This window comes from Fundulus heteroclitus, chromosome 16, assembly GCF_011125445.2.
Source record: "Fundulus heteroclitus isolate FHET01 chromosome 16, MU-UCD_Fhet_4.1, whole genome shotgun sequence".
NCBI lineage: Eukaryota > Metazoa > Chordata > Actinopteri > Cyprinodontiformes > Fundulidae > Fundulus > Fundulus heteroclitus.
Genome location: NC_046376.1, coordinates 4,393,715 through 4,415,682, shown reverse-complemented (window position 1 = coordinate 4,415,682; position 21,968 = coordinate 4,393,715). Strand labels below are relative to the sequence as shown.

General features: G+C 43.2%; 1 protein-coding gene across 1 annotated transcript; it reads right to left on the bottom strand.

The window, feature by feature from the left end:
- Positions 1–654: 654 nt before the first annotated feature.
- Positions 655–19,163, bottom strand: LOC105938889 (forkhead box protein K2). The gene is made up of 9 exons (XM_012880818.3): positions 18,868–19,163; positions 11,388–11,582; positions 9,944–10,097; positions 8,936–9,082; positions 8,655–8,848; positions 6,028–6,230; positions 5,701–5,937; positions 2,029–2,229; positions 655–1,952 (listed from the first exon to the last, which is right to left on the bottom strand). The coding sequence occupies exons 1-9, from the start codon at positions 19,161–19,163 to the stop codon at positions 1,756–1,758; spliced, it is 1,824 nt and encodes a 607-aa protein (XP_012736272.2). The 3' UTR covers positions 655–1,755.
- Between the last annotated feature and the right edge of the window lie 2,805 nt (positions 19,164–21,968).

Below are 21,968 nucleotides of genomic sequence, written 5' to 3'. Positions count from 1 at the left end.
CATCACCCCAATCTTAAACTCCCACCAGTTTCTCAATCAAATTCAACTCAAGTCTGCTTTACAGTTAAATATGTTAACATGAAACCTACTTTAAACCTATATGCATGCACTTTAATGTTATACTTATTTTCAATGTAGAATATATAATGTTTTATCAATGGAGAGTAGTTGTTTCATTCTGTTTGGTAAAATTTCTGATTAGGCTCTCCAGTTGAGAAAAATTATGTATTTATTTTTATTATTTTTATTTAGGAGTCCGTGTATTTAAATTAACTGTTTTTGCAAAAACAATTTTAATCTATTGCTTCTGTTATATATATATATATATATATATATATATATATATATATATATATATATATATATATATATATATATATATATATATATATATATATAAACAATTTCTAGATTATTCAGGCAAGCTTGAAAATTAACCAATTCCGCCCTCTGCAGGATTACAGTGGAACTACATGCAGGACTTGACATTTCGCTCAGTTCATTTGAACACACAAAAGGATAAGGACTTTAAATTAATTTATTTAAAAAAGGAGAGAGAAAAAAAAGCATTTCTCCACTGAAGCAGAACAAACATCAAATTGTTTTCTTAATATTGTTTGGAACGTGTACAATCAGAAAAAAACAAACAGAAAAAAAAGAAAAAAACAGACTCGCCAGGTTGTCTGATCAGAGCAAAATACGCCATGAAGAAAATGGATGTGTGAGCAGGAGGAATCTGCCAACACCACAGCATCAACACAGCCTGGAGGACCATGGGAGGGGGGGAAGAAACAAAAGAAGAAGAAGAGAAATGAACGTTTAATCAAGTGCAGCTCTGGTCTCTCTCTGTATTTGCTGAGGATTTCTCTGTTGTCGGATACATGCATGGAGATCTGTGCCAGTTTTGGAACATGAAGGAATAACAAGGCAGAATCGTAAAGATAACGTCAAAGCAGGAGGTGGGGGGGTGGGGGGTGGGGGGGTGTCAGAGGAGAAAGTTTACCAATAAAAAAAAAACAAAGAAATAAACTGTTACACTGTTCTCACCAAACGGAAACGAAAAGTTCACGTAAAAACTTCTCTAACTTAGTTTCTGAAATGTCACCGCTTCGTACGCTGCCTTTAATTTATTTATTTATTACATTTCTAGTTAGGTGTAAATACTTTACAAAACAGAACGCTGCATTTCTACGTACAGCTGCGATTAAAGGGGGGGAGGTGGGGGGTGGGTCAGTAATGTGAGAGGCTAGCTGCCAGGAATTACAGGGTGGCTCCGAGTTGATCCCTTTGTTACTTTAATTGGTTAATTAGGACATAAAAAGTGAAGAAGCTAACAGCTGAGCGCTCGTCGTGACGGACGGCGCGTCCCGCTGGCTGCCCGTCTGCTCTGAGGTAGATGCGACAGAAAGGCGGCGTCCAGCCCGAGCCGGCCCCCGCTCGGAGGTCAAAGGTCGGCCCGTTTAAGGGTTTGCTGCTGCTGCTAAGGCTTCCTGTGGTCTAGCTTCAGTCTCGGCTCACGCGGAAAACCTTTAAGTTTCTTTGTTCTCGTCCCACATTCCTGTTTTTGAAGCGGCGGCCATGTTTTTCACAGGGAGAGCCAAACCGAAGGGGAGGGAGGGGGGGGGGGGTCGTCTCCGTTTGGCACCTTGGTCGTGAGCGGCGAGGGGGAGGAGGAGGAGGAACGAAACAAAATGAAAGAGAGACGGTGGGCGAAGGGAGGAGGAGGCGGGGCTCTGCGGCGCGAGGTCAGACGGGCTAATTCGGTTGGTCGCCGGCCGCCGCCGCCGAGTCCGTCTCTGCCGCCGCCGCCGGCGTCTCCTCCTCGGTTTTCGCCCGCTTGGCGTCTGGCGGCTCGCTCCCCAGCTGGTCTCCGTTCTGCCGCTTGGTGGGGAGGGAGGCGGAGGCGGAGGCGTGGGTGGCCAGCAGGTGGAGGGGGCTCGCCGCGGCTGGAGCTGGAGAGAGAAGAAGAGTTAGCGGCGGCTAACCCTAACCCTGCGGGGGTCTCCGCCCGGTCCGCCGACGTCTCACCTGAGCCGACGGGAGCCTGGAGGGCGGTGGTGATGCTGTGGGTGCCGTTCTGTGTGATTGCCTTGATGGGCAGCTGGTGCTGACCCACGGGGGCCTGCTGCACGATGGTGACGGTCTGCAGGGGCGTGGCCGACTGGGAGGTCTGGATGATCCGACTGGAGGCGCCCACAGAGCCGATGGCGGACACCGTCTCTACTTTGACTGAAAGGAGAGGAAACTGAAGTCAGGATCAAAGACCAACACTTTTTATTAAAAAAAACAACAAAACTTAAGGTGTTTTTATCTAAACTCTTTCATCAGGACTGATCCATGTCACCCCGACCGTTTGTTGTGTTTCCGTTTGAGGAAATCACCGAAGTGAAGCAGATTCTCAACAATCCTCTCAAAGCTGCGGTTCTCCCTTTTCCTACCAAACTCTTTCCCTCCACTCAACTTTTTACGCTTCTTTAGCAATGACCTTTTTTGGGTTTCCTTGTGGGGGAACCACAACTGGTAAAACAGTATGATAGGGCTGGGCAACGATTAAAATATTTAATTGCGATTAATCGCCCTGATTAATCGCCCTGATTAATCGCGATTAATCGCGATTAATCGCATTGTATTTACAAACTCCAAGAATGAATTCAAAAGTAGTGTAAAGAGCACTTTTATTTTAATGTTCTGCTGCCATATGAACAAAAGTGTTGTAACATTTGTAGCACTTATTTTATACTGGATATTTTCAACCCATCTATTGAATTTAGTGCACTACTTGATCTTTTCTTCATAAGAGAACAGCAAGCACTGCAGCCAAAATATGGCCTTTTTTGACCTGCTGTATATTAGCCAGTCCCTAAGCTTGATGTATCATGAAACTGTTTACCTTTTGGGTTTTGTGGTTTTTATTTTATTATTACAATTAAATAATAATAATAATAATAATAATAATAATAATAATAATAATAATAATAATAATAATAATAATAATAATAATAACAACAATAACAATAATAATAATAATAATAATGTTATGTTCAGTGTTTTTTCGCTAATCCACCTCTTATATATTTCAATCCTTATGTAATTTTGTCTGTGTTGTGTGCACCTGCCTGTTGCTTTAATCCTATAAATTTCCCCGTCGTGGGATAAAAAAAGGATTAGCTAATGTTATCTTATCTTAAATAACACTTTTTAATATATGTACTGGGTTCTTTCAAGGTCTTAATTACATGTTATGTGTGGGCTCCAGTAACATCCATCCATCCATCCATCCATCCACTGATCTACCTGGATGTTCCCTGGAGGACTGAAACGCCTCAGTCAGAGACGTCTGTGGGTCTGTCGGGGCAATGAGAGAAGTTTCGTCTCCTCTCTCCGTTTCTGGGGCTCGACGTTTTCATGTTTTTTCACGTGCTTAGATAAATTTGTTGTGTTTCCACTGAAATGAACCGGCTTTTTACAAAACATACAGCTTGATTTCATTTACGGTATTAAAATAAAGCCAAACGGTGCTACTTCCTCTGTTCATGTTTTTTCGCTGCTGCGGTCTCTCTCAGCTGTTTCTTTGTTAAGTTTGTGTGAGAGCTGAGTGGGCGGGCCGGGCTGAGCCTGCGTGCTGATTGGCTGGCGCCGCTGAGCCATGTACGAGAGGGGAGGGGGAGCGCGCTGCAGTCAGCGCGCTGCAGTCAGCACGCGCGCTGACTGCAGCGCGCTGCAGTCAGCGCGCTGCAGTCAGCGCGCGTGCTGACTGACACTGACTGAAAGCATGTGAGCAACATGCGTTAATGCGCGATAAAATAAATATCGCCGTTAATAGTCTAATGAATTAACGCGAAATTAACGCGTTAACTTGCCCAGCCCTACAGTATGATTATATAAACTCTAAAACAAGTAATAAACCTAGATTATCTCACTGCTGCAGCTCTCTCCATGTGGAGCAAACCCACTTAAAACATTATCGACACCTAAAGGTCTGATCCATTAATTGTTACGTAGCCAGAAACTGCAGAACTCTGCGATTTGGAAAATGTATTTTTTATAAATTGCGATTTTATAGCTAATGCGATTAATTGTCCAGTCCTACGTTCAAGTCTGTTTCACCGGTTCTGTTCAGCCTCTCATGGATCGTCTCGCTGACATCAGCAGATGGATGGCACTGAATTAGCTTAATCTGAAGGAGTTTAAGCTTTCTGACTGCAGCTTTGGGCCCACATGGAAAAACATACATCCCAACGTAAAAATGGACCCCGGCCTAAAACCCGACCCACACATCAACACCGTGGTTCTTTCCTTCAGCTTTTCCTTCAGCTTTTGCCCCCCGTTCTTTCCTGAACGGGGGGCAACCTGGAGGTCTGATCTGGAGCAGACATGTTACCCTGGAAACACATTAATTAAAGAACTAAATGATATTTTTTCTGAATGGAGTTAAAACTAAGATTAAGAATTTAAACAATAAACCTGTTTAGTCATTTAAAACTTAGTGATCAGTTATTCTGAAATCAGGAATCAACAATTTTATTCCAGACTCAACTTTCCAGATCAGGAGGAAGGAAGGAAGAAGAAAAGAAGGACATCAGGGAGGGAGGGAGGGAAACGAGGAAGGAAAGAAACAAAGGAAACACAAGAAAAAAAAGGAGGAAGGAAGGAAGGAAGGAAGGGACACGAGAACGGAAGGAAGGATAGAAGGAAGGGACACGAGAAAGGAAGGAAGGAAGGATAGAAGGAAGGAAGGAGGGAATGAAGGAGGGAAGAAAGGAAGAAGGGAAGGAAGGAAGGGTGGAAGGGACACGAGGAAGGAAGGAAGGAAGGATAGAAGGAAGGAAGGAAGGGACATGGGAAAGGAAGGATAGAAGAAAGGGACACGAGAACGGAAGGAAGGAAGGATAGAAGGAAGGGACATGGGAAAGGAAGGAAGGATAGAAGGAAGGAAGGAAGGAAGGAAGGAATGGACACGAGAACGGAAGGAAGGAAGGATAGAAGGAAGGGACACGAAAAAGGAAGGAAGGATAGAAGGGACACGGGAAAGGAAGGATAGAAGGAAGGGACACGAGAAAGGAAGGAAGGAAGGAAGGAAGGAAGGAAGGGACACGAGAAAGGAAGGAAGGAAGGAAGGAAGGAAGGAAGGGACACGAGAAAGGAAGGAAGAAAGGAAGGGAGGGACACCAGGAAGGAAGGAAGAAAGGGACACATGGAAGGAAGGGACACCAGAAAGGAAGCTAGGAAGGAATGAAGGAAGGAAGGGTAGAAGGGATACGAGGAAGGAAGGAAGTGACAACAAATGAACCTAGAAGGACACCAACGGTGGGAGAAAAGGACACATGTGGAAGGAAGGTCGGTACGACACGAGAACAGAAGCTGACATAAGGACAGAGGGACACAACGGAGAAAGGACAGAAGGAAAGGAAATGACATGAGGAAGTAAGGACACAGGGAGTTAAGGAAAGACACACAAAGGGCACAAGGAAAAGAGGAAGGAAAGAAAAGGTGATTTACACATCTTTCCACACCTCTGCAGAAACGCCTGAATCTAATCCTAGACGTCTAACTTCAGGCTAACGGAACAAATCAACCAATCAGAAGCGCTCTGCTCCTCCCCGCCACTCAGGCCTCCTGCAGTCAGAGCTCACCTGTAGCCAGGTGAGCGCGCCTGGACGGCCCCCTGTCAGAGTCCTGGGCCCGACATCCGTGTCTCACCTTTGATCTCCGCGTGCTCCCCGTTCTCCTGCGGCTCGCTCTTCTTGAGGATGGCGGCCGGCTGGGCGATGACGGTGGCGCCGGCGGGGATCTGCTGCAGGACGTGGACGGTCTGGACGGCGGGCTGGGAGCTGCTGGCGCTCACCGGCGACGCCATGGTGTAAGTCACCGGCTTCATGGTCTGAGGTAACTGGCGCTGGACTGCTATGAGAACCGGCTGGCTGCTGACCGGCGAGCCTGGAGCCAAACATTCAGGGGTTCATGTTTCTCAGGTAAAAATGACAACAAGGAAGGAAGGACAAGAGCAGAGAAGTCAAGGCGCTGCACCTGATGTGTTCTGTGCAAAGCGTGCTTCCTGGATCACCGCCAGCTTGGGCTGGACGATGGTGGCGGACACCGGGGGGGGAGCGGAGGACGTGTCCGGCTCCAGGGGGACCGGCGAGCCTTCTCGGGACAGACTGTCCGGGGTCTGGACGCCGCTGGAGTGAGCGGAGAGCCCCCCCGTGTGGTTGGGAGACGCTGGGGCGCTCCTGGAAAAGAAATGACAGAGAGTGGTTTAATTTCTCAGATTATATACAATCGTCCTCATATCGGGTCATAAAGTTAAGACTGAGACACAAACACGTGGGTTAAATGTTCTGTGAGGCGGACAGAGAAGAAGAATTAATTAAATAAATTAATTCAAACATACAAGTGGTCCTGTCAGAATTAAAAACTGACCAATTGCCTAATAGGGATAAAAAAAATGTAACAGCCATTTTATCGGGAAAGCCTTTAAATGTAAAACCTTTCATGATTATACTGGAACGACAAATAAATGATTCATGTCACATAGAAAATTATTTAAAATATTTAGAATGGCCAATTCCAGAAAAAGTAAAAGAAGTACAGTATAACATTATGAATATTTATTACCCAACAGCAGAAAAAGGTTTGGATTTGAGGTTGAAGAACCTCAAACTATTGAACATCTATTTGTGTAGAGTCACAGGTCCTTTTTGGCAGAATATGCATATTTGGTTACCAAAGTAGAAAATATAACAACTTTTGATATAAATAAAATATTAACAAACAAGAATGACATTGCAAAGGATATATCTGACAATATTATCATGATTATGGGAAAATATATACATAAATGTAAATAAAAAAATAAAAATAAAAAAACTTCATTAATATGTTTTAAAAACAAACTCAAAATCTTCTATTCCTTTTTATCTTTGTTAGCCGAAAAATTTGTAGTGACATGTCACAATTTCTGGTGTTTTAACTTGACAAAATGCTAAATTTAACATGATGCATGAAATTGTCTCATTGCTGAAATGGGTCTGTTTCTGTAAAGTGTGGATTTTAAATCCTTAAATACATTTGTTATATGTATTTATACTTTTGGTGATTGGATTTGTATGCTTCCAGTGGTTTTAATGTAAATGCCTGTTCATTTATCTAGTTATTTATTTTCCTTTGTCTGGCACAAGTTAAGTGGATCTCCTGTGTATAAATATTATATTTCTCTTTTTTTTGTAAGAATGCAAAGTGGAGATTCTTATTTGAACATGTAATTAGTTTTCTGATCAATAAAGTAAAAACAGAGAGGAAGAGACGCAGGATGCGCCCCCTGCTGGTCACCAGGCAGACTGCATCAACCCAACCAAAGAGTTTTATTGTCCTGATCTCACAACCCAAAAGAATATCAGAGCATAAAACATAGTCAGAGCAAGAATATAGAAAAGACAAAATGCAACATAAATACTGAACTCTTAATATAAAAATACAGATATATATAGAAAACACACTGAATGTTTCCTTATCAAGTAAAGATGTGAACATTTATGGCTCCATCAGAGCTTTTACAGGCTGCGACTCCAGTTAAAGCAGAAAATAATAACGTCAGAATCTCAGGGACATTTCTTGTGATAGACCAACACAGAGTAGCGCCCAATAGTGCAGTAGAAGAAAAACGGTGCAAGTTTTCTTTAATTAGCAATAAAGATCTGAGTGGTTTTCAGCCCCACTGAGTCGATACTAGTGTTGCACCAATGCCATTTTTTGGCCCCGATACCGATACCTGATACCTGGCTGTGCAGTATTGGCCAATACCGATACCATCTGTTTGAAATTAATGTGTGTATATATATGAACATCTGCACACTACTTAGGGTGGTAGAACTTGTTATTGCCTACCTTGAATGGGTGACAATAGTTGAATAAAGTTTTGGCTCTCAAAGGCCAAAATAGAGCAACATGCGTGAAATTATAACGTGTATAATAGTAGTGCAACATTAAGACAGTAAAATTACATTATTAATTGAATAATCACTTTTAAACCCTGAGTTTTGGCTCTGAAATGCCAAAATAGTGCAACTTTCATGAACTTATAACACGTATGCAAAAGTATAATTTTCTTAAAATGAGTGTATTTGTCCTTGATTTGAGCAGGTAAATAAGATGATCCGCCAGTGGAATAAGATTTTTGCACTTAAAATAGGAACAACTCATCTCCGTCGTCTTATTTCAAGTGCAGGAGGTCTCATTATCTTATTTTAGGCGTCAAAATACTCATTCCATTGGCAGATAATATCATTTACCTGCTCAAATCAAGGACAAAAACCCCACATTTTAAGAACATTTTACTTATTTTAAGGTCTATTTTTGCAGTGTAATACTAGTCGGGAGAGAGAAGGCTGCGTTCAAGTGACATACAAACATCAAAATGCAATCGGTGCAACACTAGTCGATACTTTGCAGAACCACCTTTCTCTGAAGCTGAAAGTCTTCTGGAGTTTCTCTCTGGACCAGCTTTAAACTTCTAAAAACACCAAAAGCATCTCTGAACGCCAGCCCTTCCAATCCAGGAACCCTCCACTTCTGATCCCAATAAAACAAACAGGTCTGGGTGGAAAAGTGTACGGCATGTGAGTAGTTTAAGCCTCTGCATGCAGCAGAGGAAGTACCTGGAGGAGAGGGGTCCGTGAGGGGTCCTGAAGCAGGGAACCCCGCGGGGCCTTCGTTTCCTGAAAGCCTGCTCGATGAGCTTGGCCTCCGAGGACGGGTCTATCCTCCAGAAGGAACCCTTCCCCGGTTCCTCCTGCGACCTCGCCACTTTGATGAAGTAGCGGTTCAGCGACAGGTTGTGACGGATCGAGTTCTGCGGGTGAAAAAAAGGTGAGAACACAGCAGGTAGGTGACGGTGGGAAACAGAGGCGGTGTTGGGCACCAGGAGGCCCAGACCTACCTGCCAGCCCTTGTCGGCGGTCCTGTAGTACGGGTAGTTCTTGGTGATGTGATTGTAGATGCCGTTTAGTGTGAGCTGCTTGTCCTGAGCCAGAGTTATGGCCTGGACTATCAGCTGTGCATAGGAGTAGGGAGGCTTGGAGTCGTCCTGCGGGGGCAGAGGAAAGCTTTCAGCAGCCAGAAACACTCACCTCCATCTTGGCCGCCAGATAATCGCAGCGATGACTGTAAACACCATCAATCCTTATTATTCTACTTCTTAGAAGGATTTTACCCGACTTTAACAACTAAATCCAACATAGTTTGAAGTCTTTCACAATAAAAGCTTGAAGCTAAAGTCCATTCGATGCATATAGGCCTGAAAATCTGAAAGCTTTCTCACCAAATTTAGTTCTCAGAAGTCCAAAACCCAAATGGGTTCGTAATTAATTTGGTGAACAAAAGGCTGGGAACACAAAAACTGAAACCAACTCAGGTTCTTAACCATCCGTCTGTCGACTCTGATCCTTTAGTATGAAGGTGTTACAGAACATACGTTAAGTTGTTTCTGGACTAAAAGTTCAGAAACAACAAGGGAAAAAAAAAATAGGAAAAAAAAAGGAAAAAATGGGAAAAAGAAAAAGAAAAAAAAAGAGAAAAAAATTTAAAAAAGAGAGAAAAAAAAGAAAAAAAAGAAAAAGAGGGAAAAAAAAAGAAAAAAAGGGGGAAAAAAAGATAAAAAAGGAAAAAAAGAGAAGAAAAAAAAAGTTCAAAAACAAAAGTTTTTCTTTTACTTCATCCAACAGATGAAGTAAATCCTGAAAATCTGAGCGGCAGAGTGTGCTGCGTTCCCGCCGAGACTAAAAATGGGCCGAGCACGTAACCCTGAGGGACTCCCTCTGAGGATGTTACAATATCAAATTAAAGGGTTAAATAGAAAGAACAGCTTTTTCTAACTGTCATGGCCGCCTTCCTGGGCCCGGCTCGCCCCGTCGTTATGAAGCAGAGGACAGAGCGGGCGGCCCCTCACCTTGGGACTGTCCCCTCCAGACGCCTCTTTGTCGTTCTCGGGCTGCGAGTTGTCGTTTATGAGCTGCAGCTCCGCGGAGCTGACCATGCGCCCACCCATCCTGTAGCCCGAGGAGCCCGCCCCCCGTGGGCTGGAGGGGCAGGAGTTAGCAGCGCTGTGGAAAACAGAACACAAACAGGACCATCAGCTCATGAGGAGGCCACTCTGTCTGCAGCGCTCCTTAAACTGAACCAGGACAAAAGGGAGTCGATGCAGAGCTTAAAATATAACGGGCCTGGTCTGTGCTGCAGTGACACGCTTCTAGGTGACATCGATGCAAAATAGCCCCCCCCCTCCCCCTCCCCCCCCCCTCTCTTGCTGCGTGGGAACGCTGCAATCACTGCGAGAGCAGTGGCGCAATAATGGCAGGAGACAGGAGAAACCTGCCCTGGTTTTCATAAATTTCCTCCGTTCTCCACTTCTCAGCGTCAGAAATAAAATCTTTAAAATCTGCTGATTTATACAGAACCTCCAGTACAAATCTAACGTAGAACCCCGTATGTTCCTAACAGAGCACTTTGCTCTCAGACTGCAGGTCTGCTGGTGGTTCCTAGAGTCTCTAAAAGTAGAATGGGAGGCAGATCCTTTAGCTATCAGGCTCCTCTCCTGTGGAACCAGCTCCCAGTTTTGGTCCGTGAGGCAGACACCCCGTCTACTTTTAAGACTAATCTTAAAACTTTCCTTTGTGACAAAGCTTCTAGTCAGAGTGGCTCATGTTACCCTGAGCTATCTCTATAGTTATGCTGCTATAGGCTTAGGCTACTGGAGAACATCAGGGCCTATTTCTCTCTCTCTGCTGAGTTCTCCTACTGCTCTCCAATCTGCATTGTTTGTTGTTTTTTCAACTTTTTCTTCTCTGTCATTTTTCTCTCCATAGAAGGTACACCTGGTCTGGCGTTCTGTTAGCTGTGACATCATCAGGGGAGGCAGATCATCCTCTATTACCATCTAACATAGAAAGTACTCCTGGGTCAATGTGAGCTTCTATGCTTTCTGTGTCTCTGCTCTGTCTTCTCTAAGCCCCAGTGGGTGGAGGCAGATGAGCGTTCACACTGAGCCTGGTTCTGGTTCTGCTGGAGGTTCTCCTCCCTGTTAAAGGGGAGTTTTCCTCTCCACTGTCGCTTCATGCATGCTCAGTATGAGGGATTGCTGCAAAGCCATCAACAATGCAGACGACTGTCCACTGTGGCTCTACGCTCTTTCAGGAGGAGTGAATGCTGCTTGGAGAGACTTGATGCAACCTGCTGGGTTTCCTTAGAGAGGAAACTTTCTCACCAACCTGGAGGATCTGATGGAAGCTGACTTTAGAAAGTACCTTGAGATGACATGTTTCATGAATTAGCACTATATAAATAAAATGTAATTGAATTGAACCGGGCCCTGGGTTCCCTCCCCCTGGAGGTACCTGATGGTGCCGGTGGGCGACGGCAGGGGGCTCATCAGGTGAGCGATGTTGTCTGGAATGTGGATGGTGAGGGGGGAGATCTGGGGCTGGACCGGCTTCACCGGGGACTCCGGCGCCTCACGCTTGGCTTTCTTCCCGCTGGACAGGGCCGTGAAGTTGATCTTAATGTTTGTGCTGGGAAACCTGAACGTGCACCTGCAGAGAACAAGACAACAGAAAGCAGCCAAAGTCAAACCGTATGTGCGTTAAACAGACCAGTGAGTAAAAAAACAAGAAAAAACGAGCATAAAAATGGACTGCATCACTTTCAATTAGAGGTTCTAATAAACGACTGACTGGACCACGAGTACCTTAACCTGCAGGATGCTTTTTTACATTTAAGCTAACCAACGTTTACGCCAATCAGTCTGTATGAGTTACATTACTTAAAACCAGCAGGTGGCGCCACTGAAACAAACCAGAATTTGGACCCGAACAGTAAAAATAATCTTATTTCTGCATTTTTTGCATCACTTTTATTACCGTTTAAACGAGAAGAAAAACTAAGTTAGGTCCTTTTAAACTATTTGCTATGGGATGCTGCTCAGCCTTCTCTTTAGTGAGGATAATAAGGCTAGTAACTATTTTTTTTTCTTAAATATCAGCTATTGATGCTTAAACAACAAAAAAACAGCAACCATTATTATAATCCCAGATCAAAGCAACAAAAAAGGGCCATAAAAGACATTTTTGCTAATCGGCTGTTGCCAAACCCGCCGCCCTTCCTGTTGATGCCGCCCCGGGCAAATGCCCAGTTCAGCTTTTCTTCCTTTTCCATAAACAAAATAACCATTATTCAAACTAGCTTTTATGGCGAAAGGGGCCAAAACATTTAAAAAAACAGGAAACCTTTAAGCACTTCTATTCATTTGTGTTCAAACGCTGACATGAATGGACAAAAAGCCCCAAAAAAAAACAAGCATATGATCCATTTTATCCCTGGAAGGAAAGTAGAACAAGAACCAGGACAGATTGGGGGCTGTGAGGAACCCCAGAGCAACAATCGGCACCATGGAGGTCTCCGCTGGTTCGCTGCAGAAGTTAACAGGGGTGTAAACCACAAACTGTTGGTGGGAGTCTGGGACATTTGAGCGCCGCTGAATAGAGAGAAAAATGGAGAGAAAGCCCCCCGTTGGGTCCGGCCTGCTCGGCACCCCGGAGACGGCGCAGACACACAAAAACCCGGCTTTCCTTTCAGCCGAAGAGCGCCAGGAACAGCGTTTTAGTCTTCCCGTGCCAGGCGCTCACAAAGCCAGCTCTAGTACAGTATCCCTGCCGCCCTCGTCTTAAATAAGCTCTGCTGCTCACAGGACGGGCCTCAAGCACTTCCTGCAGACGGACATTTTCATTCTGAAGCACCTCAGAGGGTCCAGTTGTCTCTGCAGGATAAAAATAACATCAGACTCATCCGACGACTGTCAGCGCTGGCAGTGAAGTCTAAATATACATCTATAGAGCGTCAGCGTCCCTTTATCCCCCTCCTGCTGCTGCTACACAGACAGAAACGCTGGAATAATGGAAACGCTCGGCTCTGCAGAGACCGTCCGTTTCACATTTAAACTTCTATCTCCATAAAAAGGTTGGAAACGTCCAGCAGAGCATGCAGGCTGTGTGCTTAACTGCAAACCATGTGGAGAAGTCAGAGAGGCAGATCAGAACTGGACTCAGAACCAGGGCGGCACGATTAATCGCATTTGAAATATAATTGCAATTTAAAAATGCAATTTTTAAATGGCAGTGGTCTGCAATTATTGGCTATGTAACAATTAATGAATCAGAAACGTCCTTTAGGTGTCAGTAATTATATTTAAAGTGGGTTTACCTCCACATAGAAGGGAAGAGAGCTGCAGCAGCTAGATAATCTAGTTTTATTACTTATTTTAGAGTTTATATAATCATACTGTTTTAACCAGAACCTTTCAGGAATCTCACCACAGCATTAAATTCTGATCAATCAGTTTAATACATAGACTTGTTTGTTGGTCCCACTTTATGTTCAACTAGGATTGATGTCCAACTCAATTAAAAGCTGTTCTCTTGAATAATATCCTGATTAATAAAAACATTAAAAGTTCTTGTTTTAAATAGTCCTCATTTTGAAGCAATTTTGGTTGAAATACATTGTAGGCGGAACGCAATCATTTTTGCTCTGAGGTGAGACGCAGCGACTCTTTTAGCACCTAGTCTGCACAGCGATGAAACATTTGTTTGTATATGTTTAAAAAGAAATGATAAATTAAACTGAAAAAAAAAAAAATCACATTAAATCGCAATTGCAATATTAAGATAAAAACCTCCCAGTTAGATTATTTTCCAAAAATTGTTCAGCCCTACTTCCAACAAGAAGTTTGCTTTTTTCCCGGACCAAGTCAGGCTCGGTCCAGCATTATTTAATACTGATTTATTAATTAAGCAAACCGGCATTATGACAGTTCTATGATGCTGTCGCTAGATGGCGCCACATCTGTTTATATCTGTTAATTATGCCGGTGCTGAGGCTATTTATCGTCAAAAAGACCATCAACACATAACCAGGATGGAGGCGTTGTGTATATAACCTTATTTTATCTTAATAACAGTTTTAGGTGTTTTTATAAGCATATAACGTGGCTATGTACCTTTAAGTGCTGCCCTGGACATTTTATGCACATACTCTTTGAAGTCTTTGAAGTGGGCGGAGCTTGTTGACGGAGCGTACTGTCCGTGTTTCTGATTGGTTAGGAGGATGTAATGACTGTAGTATTAACCTTCATGATAGGCTAAAATTTAAAAGGAAGGAAAACTGTTTATATTAAGAACTTTTTATTGACCCTTTCCCCCCAAATAGCATCACACGTCTATCCATCGATTTATATTGTTATTGAATTATCGCCCCCCCGGCCTAAACTTAGGGGCTTAAGGGTGTTCCCTGTGAGTGCATGGATCCTGATTCAACCACACAACTCTCATTCAGAACAGAAATCTGTCCTCATGAGAGCAAAAAAACAGTTTGGATAAAGTCTGCCTGTGAAGACAAGAGGCTGCAAGCGTTGAAAAATCTCCCGGTCAGGAGGAATCTGATGGTTTTTTCATGTCTGCCTCAGGACCAAAGAATTAAAGTGGAGTTGTGCATGTTACTGACCCCCCCTGTGTGCAATTACAGAACCCTCTTTATAACCCATTTTTCTCTCACAAGAACAATGAGGCACAAAAAAAAAAAAAAAAAAAAAGGGAAAACACAGTTGCTACGCTGCTAAGCCGGGGCGACGGCAACAAACAAAGCTTGTTCAAATGAAAGCTTCCCTTGAGTTTCACCCCCCACCCGCGGCGCTGAGGAGAACATAAACAAAAGAGGACAGACATATAGGAAGAGCAGCAGCTTGGAGGGGATCTGTGGGTGTGGGAGAGGACCGGGGGGGGAGATGAGGGAGGGGGGGGGGGGGGGGGGGGGGGGGGGTACGTCACCGCAGAGGAATCCCAGGAATACGGCCGACCCCGGCTGCTTCCCTCACAGGAGATGTTTAAGCTCTCCTCTCAGCCGGGCGGGTGAACAGACCTAAGAGCGGTGCCGGTCGGGCCTGCAGAGCTCTGAAAACATTAACCGGGACGGAAACTGCGTCAAGTCAAAACAAGTCGCTGTTTTCTCAGCGCGGTTTCATGCTCGGCTTGCGCAACGTGCCAGAGCGGTGTGCAAAGTCTGAGGGGAGCGGGCCGCCGTGTTTACACTGCAGGGCACTTCTGTGAACCAACCGCCACCGCTATTTCACCACGACCCTTAACTGAGCCCGGCGCCGTCACGCCAGAGCCAGGAAACATGGCTGCCAAGTCTGACACGAGCGACGGGGAAGTCGGCTCGTTGGTGACCGAAGACGCACGGCGAGCCGCGTCAGAGACCCTCAACCTGCGGCTGCAAAGAGTCAGAAAGTAAAAAGTTGTGGCAGAGCGATGAAACAGGGACGGCCGCCTGATCAGGGGGGAAAACGTGACTCTGCATCCGTCATAAGGACAGAAAACCACCTTGAAAAGGTCACATTTTATTTAGCTTTGATCTAAATCAGCTGGTTTAGGTCGCTTTTCTTAATGTTCATCTTTGATCACTTACAGCACTTTGGGCCAAAATCTAAAAAAAAGGAAATAAAATCAACCATTCAGTGAATTTTATTTGGCCACTTTGGAGAAAAACCTGAATGCGTGAAAACGTTTTCCTCAGATTTGTAATCTGGATTAATTTACCGCCTATTTTCAGACGCTTCCACACCCAAAATGTAAGGATTTTTAACTTTTTCACCCTATACAAATATTTCAGGTGACGATGAGAGGAAAAGACTTTGATAAAAACAATAAAACATGTTTAAAAATTAAATTACCCACATTGACCCAAACCATCAGGCAGGTTAGTCATAAAACAGATTAAATAAACTCATTTGAGTTTGTTAAGTGTTGCTCGTTTTATACAAGCCAGAGCCATCTGGTTATCTTCAGGTTTTCCCAAATTATGCGTTTTAACATAGAAGCCTTTACAGAGTTCTGGGTTCCCTCCACACTGACGCAGCTCTGAGCAAAACTAAAAACGATTTATTTTCGTTTGTTTAAAACTGTGCAGGAGCCTTGCTTAATGGGCAGGAAGTGGTAGAAAACCTAAAAGCATAAAAAAACAACAACTGAGAACTACTAAATAAATGTGACTTCCAACTTGGGCGGCACAATTAATCGCATTTGCAATATAATTGCAATTTAAAACAAAAACACAATTTCCAAATCGCACAGGTCTGCAATTATTGGCTATGTAACAATTAATGGATCAGAATCAGACCTTTAGGTGTTGGTAAAATGTTTAAAGTGGGTTTGCTGCACATAGAAGGGAAGAGAGCTGCAGCAGCTAGATAATCTAGTTTTATTACTTATTTTAGAGTTTATATAATCAGACTGTTTTACCAGAAACTTTCAGGAATCTCACTATAGCATTAAATTATGATCAATCAGTTTAATACACAGACTTGTTTGTTGCACTTTTCACGTCATGTTCAACAAGGATTGATGTCTAACTCAATTAAAAGCTGTTCTCTTGATTAATATTCTGATTAATAAAACATTAAAGTTCTTGTTTTTTAAATAGTTCTTGGTTACAAACATCTTTATTTAGAGGCCATTTTTATTGCTTGTGGTTAATGCAGAGAAAAGTCTAAATTAAATCGCAATTTTGGTTGAAATACATTGTAGGCAGAACGCAATCATTTCTGCTCTGAGTTGAGACGCAGCGGCTCTTTTAGCACCTGATCTGCACAGTGATGAAACAGATTGATTTGTTGTTTTTATATGTTTAAAAAGACATGATAAATTAAACTGAAAAAAGAAAAAGAAAAAAAAAAATCGCATTAAATCGCGATATTAAAATAAAAAAAATCCCAATTAGATTATTTTCCAAAATTGTTCAGCCCTACTTCCAACAAGAAGTTTGCATTTTTTCCCTGAAAACTACATAAATTTTACAGCAACATTTAACATCTATCTCTACTGGCCACAAAGAGTTAACCAGCAAGTCGAAAATAAAAATAAAAATAAACTGATTGCACGTCGTTTCATGACTCTGGTAACCAGGATCTCCCAGGATCTGAAGACGGTCACAGGATGATGGAAGCGCAGCGCAGAACGAGAGGAAAACAGGCAGACAGCGCAGCTGATGTCGCAATATTCCCCAATTTCATTGCAGGATTTTCCAGTATGGCGCCGCCCATAAATATCTACCACTTATTTTGATTTAATCAGACATTTCACAAGAACCTACAGGCGCAAATGAGGATCGGAGCCGTAGTCAATGGAAACTAAAATACAATTAAATTATAAAGTTACTTTCCAGATTTCAATGTTTTACAGTTAATGACGATATTAAACTATTCGCCGCCATGACTGAATCAATCCGTTTGGAAACATGAAGGTTTCTCATACAGTTACAGAGGAGAAGTTAAAGGTGGACTGAACGAGAACTTTAGGCTTGGTCAGAGGGGAACATCCCCAACTGCTGCCATGGTGCATTCAAGTACGACTGGGACACTAGACTGACCAAATATCAAAACAACATCAATGTGAGCTACACATATTTTATTCTCAAAGTTCGAGGGCTGTACAATTGATCGTTTTTGCAATATAATTGTAATTAAAAAAAAAAAAAAAAAAAAAAAAAAAAAATCACAGAGGTTTGCAATTATTGGTTCCATAACAATTAATGGATCAGACGCGTTCTTTATGTGTCAGTAAAATGTTTGTTGGTTGCACTTTATGTTCAACAAGGATGGCTGTCCAACTCAATTAAAAGCTGTTCTCTTTAATATTAATATTCTGATTAATAAAAACAGTTAAAGTTATTGTCCTTGCTTACAAACATCTTTATCTACAGGCCATTTTTGTTGTGGGTAATGCAGTCCAAATTAAATCACAATTATGGTTGAACTAAATCGCAATATTGATTTTGTCAAACTTGTACAGCCCTAGCTCAGTCTTACTTAAAAAAAAAAACCGTATAAACATTAATATAATTTTTAAGCTTTAACCTCCTATTAAAAAGGCATCGGCTATGCCTGTTTATACGACTTTCTCCATAATGTAATCCAACCAGATCTCCAGTCCGATCTATACTTTACACGTTTTTACATTTAGAATATATTTTTAATAAATATCAAATTATTTACAATAAGAAAAACAAAAGCTTGTCAACTGTTAACTGAAGTAAAATAAATATATATTTTATATCAAAAACGGTTACTACCTGGATAAGGCTCTGTTTACTACTTGGGACACGGGGTCTGTTTACTAACTGGACATGGGGGACATGGGGTCTGTTTACTACCTGGACATGGCACTGTTTACTACCTGGACATGGGGTCTGTTTACTACCTGGACATGGGGTCTGTTTACTACCTGGACATGGGGGACATGGGGTCTGTTTACTACCTGGACATGGGGTCTGTTTACTACCTGGACATGGGCTCTGTTTACTACCTGGACATGGGCTCTGTTTACTACCTGGACATGGGTGTGGTTTAGCGGGCAGCAGGTCAGGGCGGGCACCTGCGCGTTTGTTTACGTCCAGGGGTCGAGAGGAGCTCCATTCACAACAAACACGCACCGACCAGCGGGATCCACCCAAAGCGGCTTCATTTCTGATCAACATCAGCCACATTAACCCCCAGAGAGAGGGGGGGCCGAGCGGACCCACGGGTGGGCTGTGGAATGTGTGTGGAATGACGGCGGGAGGCTGGCGAACTGCGAGCAGGAATGTCAACAAAGAGACGAGCTTTGGGGAAACAGGATGCGGACTTCTTGCTAACATGCTACAACACGTGGTCCTCCCGACCCTGCTCGGAGAATATAAACCCAATGTTCCTAAATCAGGTCTACAGGCTCCGGCTACTCCCCACATGTCCCCCCCCTAGAGAGGCGGCGGTGCCGGATGGGGCGCACTTACATTCGTGGGAGCTGCAGAGGAGGGGCGCCCCGCCGGAGGAACACTCCGTCCACAAACACACCGTTTTTACCCAGGCACCGCAGGTAGAAGTCCCCGCTGCCGGTGCCGTCGTCGCTGGCCGTGAATATCTCCAGGTGCCGCCGCGAGATGAAGCTCGAGTGGCCCATGCTCACGTCCACGGAGCCCTGCGACGAGTTCCGGCCGATGGTCACCGAGCGCTTCTTCATCATGTATTCGAATTCACGGCCCTCGAGCCGGGCAATCGGCCCGGACGATCCGCTAACCTGAACGGCCATGTTCGGGGTTGGAGCCTCGAAATGCCTGAAAATAAAATGACGGGGAAGGGGGGGGCTATAAACACCACTGCGCGGACGCCCAACCGTGGCCCTTCAAAGGCGTTCAAATGGGGCACATCCACGAGAGGGGCATCAAACTGAAAACAGGAATCCAGAGGGAAACATGCGAGGCCAGGGACAGCGGCTCCGACCCACCGCCGAGAGAAAGGGGAGCGGAGGGAGCCAATCACATGAGGCCAGAGGCGGATATGGATTAACTGCCAGCCGTGTCCGCCAATGAGAATAGAGGAAGGTGTTGGAGCTCCGCGGCTACAGCCAATCACGTGCAAGAATTAACCAGAGGACAGATTCAAGGTCGGTTGGTGTGTAACTTGCATGCGCTATTAGGACCATAGACATAGAGGAGTAGACGTTGCATCTGCCTTCAACGCGTCCGCCATATTGCTAGTGGCAAGCCTCCTTTAAAATCTGTCAGAGGGAGACTGAAAACAGGGTTTTCGCTGCAGTTTATGATCATCAATCGTGATTACTATACCAATACATGCAGGAGTAGTAATACGAGCGATCCAAAAGAAAAGAAAAGAAAGAAATAATATATAAACGTGTGCTTAAAATTCAACTTAACATACCTCAATTTACATCTACAAATATACTGGACCATCTAATTTATTTTCATTTATAATAATAAACTTTGTTTTTGTTTTTTTTCCTATTTGGTTTAGAAAAAAAAACTAAAATGAAAATACACTTTAAACTTATTTTCAATGAGTGATGATGATGATGATGAGTAGTGGCAACGAATCATTTACATAGTTGTAGTCGTAGTTGAATACAAATTAATATTTTTGAATTATTATTATTTATATGAATGATGTGAAAACATCTAATCTTCTATTCAAATACTTTATTCTTATTCGTATTATTAAAGTTCTCATCATTACTGGGAAGTCTACTCTGCTTGTTTTAAATTACAGGTGACTGAAAGTTTAGTCCAATCATTGAAGGTCTTTTTTTTTCAGGGACTACTCACACAGCGTCTACTCTTGTATGTCTATGCTCTGGGCTGAGGTGAGAGGCGGGCTCTACGGGGCGCAGCAGGAAAGCCGTGGATCGATACCTTAACACATGCTATCTATCAGCCTCAACTATCGCCTCACTTAAAGATAACCAACAACCCGCGACGCCAGCCCCGGATTCTCGCTGCTATCACGCAATCTTGTGTGTGATTGTGGGATTGTGAATGAAAAAAGCTCGCCTCGTGTTTTTCACCACAACATTGCAAAGCCACGCTGCATTCCACAGCAGGATCCATATCTGGGTTTTACACTGAGGTCCCTTAGCAGCATCTTGTTGCTGTGTGTCACAGGTTTAAACAGCTTTTGGTTTTGAGTCATCAGTAGAAAGCCCTCTCCTCTTGTTTTTGGGACACAGACCTTTGTCTTGTTTTCCAGCACATGTTGTGCTCTGAGCTGGCTCTGTCGCCATCAGGGTTAATGACCCCGTCATCTGTGGTCCACTTGCTCTACTATTACCCCAAAATCAGATCTCTCCAGAGAGGATAATCAGGGCTGGTGGGTCAGCTGACAGTCCTGCAGACCCCACACATGCTGGACACAAACTGTTTACATTCTGGTGGCTGAAACTGAGCGATTTTGGCTGAAACCAGCCCCCAGGCTCTGCTGAACACAATGAACACCTCACAGCTAGACTGCTGTGAAGTAAAGTAATTTGCACTATCACACCTATTTTCTCCCTTTATGTAATTGAATTCCTGTAATTATGCAATATATTTAATAAAATGTATACAAAGTGTTTATATATTTATATGTAATGCTGGCAACGGTCTAATTATTGTGACCAAAAGTTAAATTCCAGACTTCATCTGCACAAAACTGTAAGAACCAGGGAGATGTCACATTGCACACCCGTTTCAAAGTCTGGGGGGGGGCATGATACATGCTTTAAAGATATATTTTTCATAAACTGTTATATTATTTACTTGAAATTGTTGAAAGACCATGCATTATTCATTTTGTGAATCATTTTGATGTCACAATAATAATAAATGATAAATAAATCAAGATTTTTTTGTTTTCAACATTTTAAAATGAGATATTTGAATATTGCTCACTGCTCATATGCCTACATGTAGTCGTGTAAGTTAGTAAATAGTAAATGACATTACAGAAATCCCCCTGATTATGTCTCATGTTTTTGACCGGAGGACAGCACGGATAAGGGGGGGGGGGGGGGGGGCTTTGAGGTATAGTGCCCAGGGGCACCACATTGTCTTAATACGGGCCTGATGTGAAACACAAAGTTGACATCATGAACGTAAACATAACTGTGACCACAACTGTAACTGTAACTGTAATAACCAACATGCAATAACTAATGCGCAATTCTATTTAATACACTGTGCAATAATCCTGAAAGAAGTGGCTGTGTCAATACACACACGTATAAGCCACAGTGAATGTACAAAAGACATCCTCTGCCTTATTTCTTTTTGTATTTTTGTATTTTTTGCTTTTTCTTACCTACTCCTTTTGATCCATAATGAGAACACACTGTGTATATATTTGATGCACCTCGTCCTAATTGACTCCTCTTTCCTATGACTACTGATTACTGAGCCGATGTGACATGTGAATTTCTCCAATGTGAGATCAATAAAGTTATCTTATCTTATCATACAAGGCTAATTTACACCCCATGGCAAGACTTCTAACAATTAAAACATGACTTAAAAATAGCCTAAAATGTAATAAAAACATTTCAGTAATATGAAAATTAAATTTGACC

Bases quoted from the DNA above. Each gene is read 5' to 3' on its own strand.
- LOC105938889 (XM_012880818.3), bottom strand. From the start codon at position 19,163: ATGGCCGTTCAGGTTAGCGGATCGTCCGGGCCGATTGCCCGGCTCGAG. The intron at 5,938-6,027 runs GTGCAGCGCCTT...GTTTGGCTCCAG, and splicing joins CTTTGCACAGAACACATCAG to GCTCGCCGGTCAGCAGCCAG. The intron at 2,230-5,700 runs GTGAGACACGGA...CTCTCCTTTCAG, and splicing joins GGAGCACGCGGAGATCAAAG to TCAAAGTAGAGACGGTGTCC.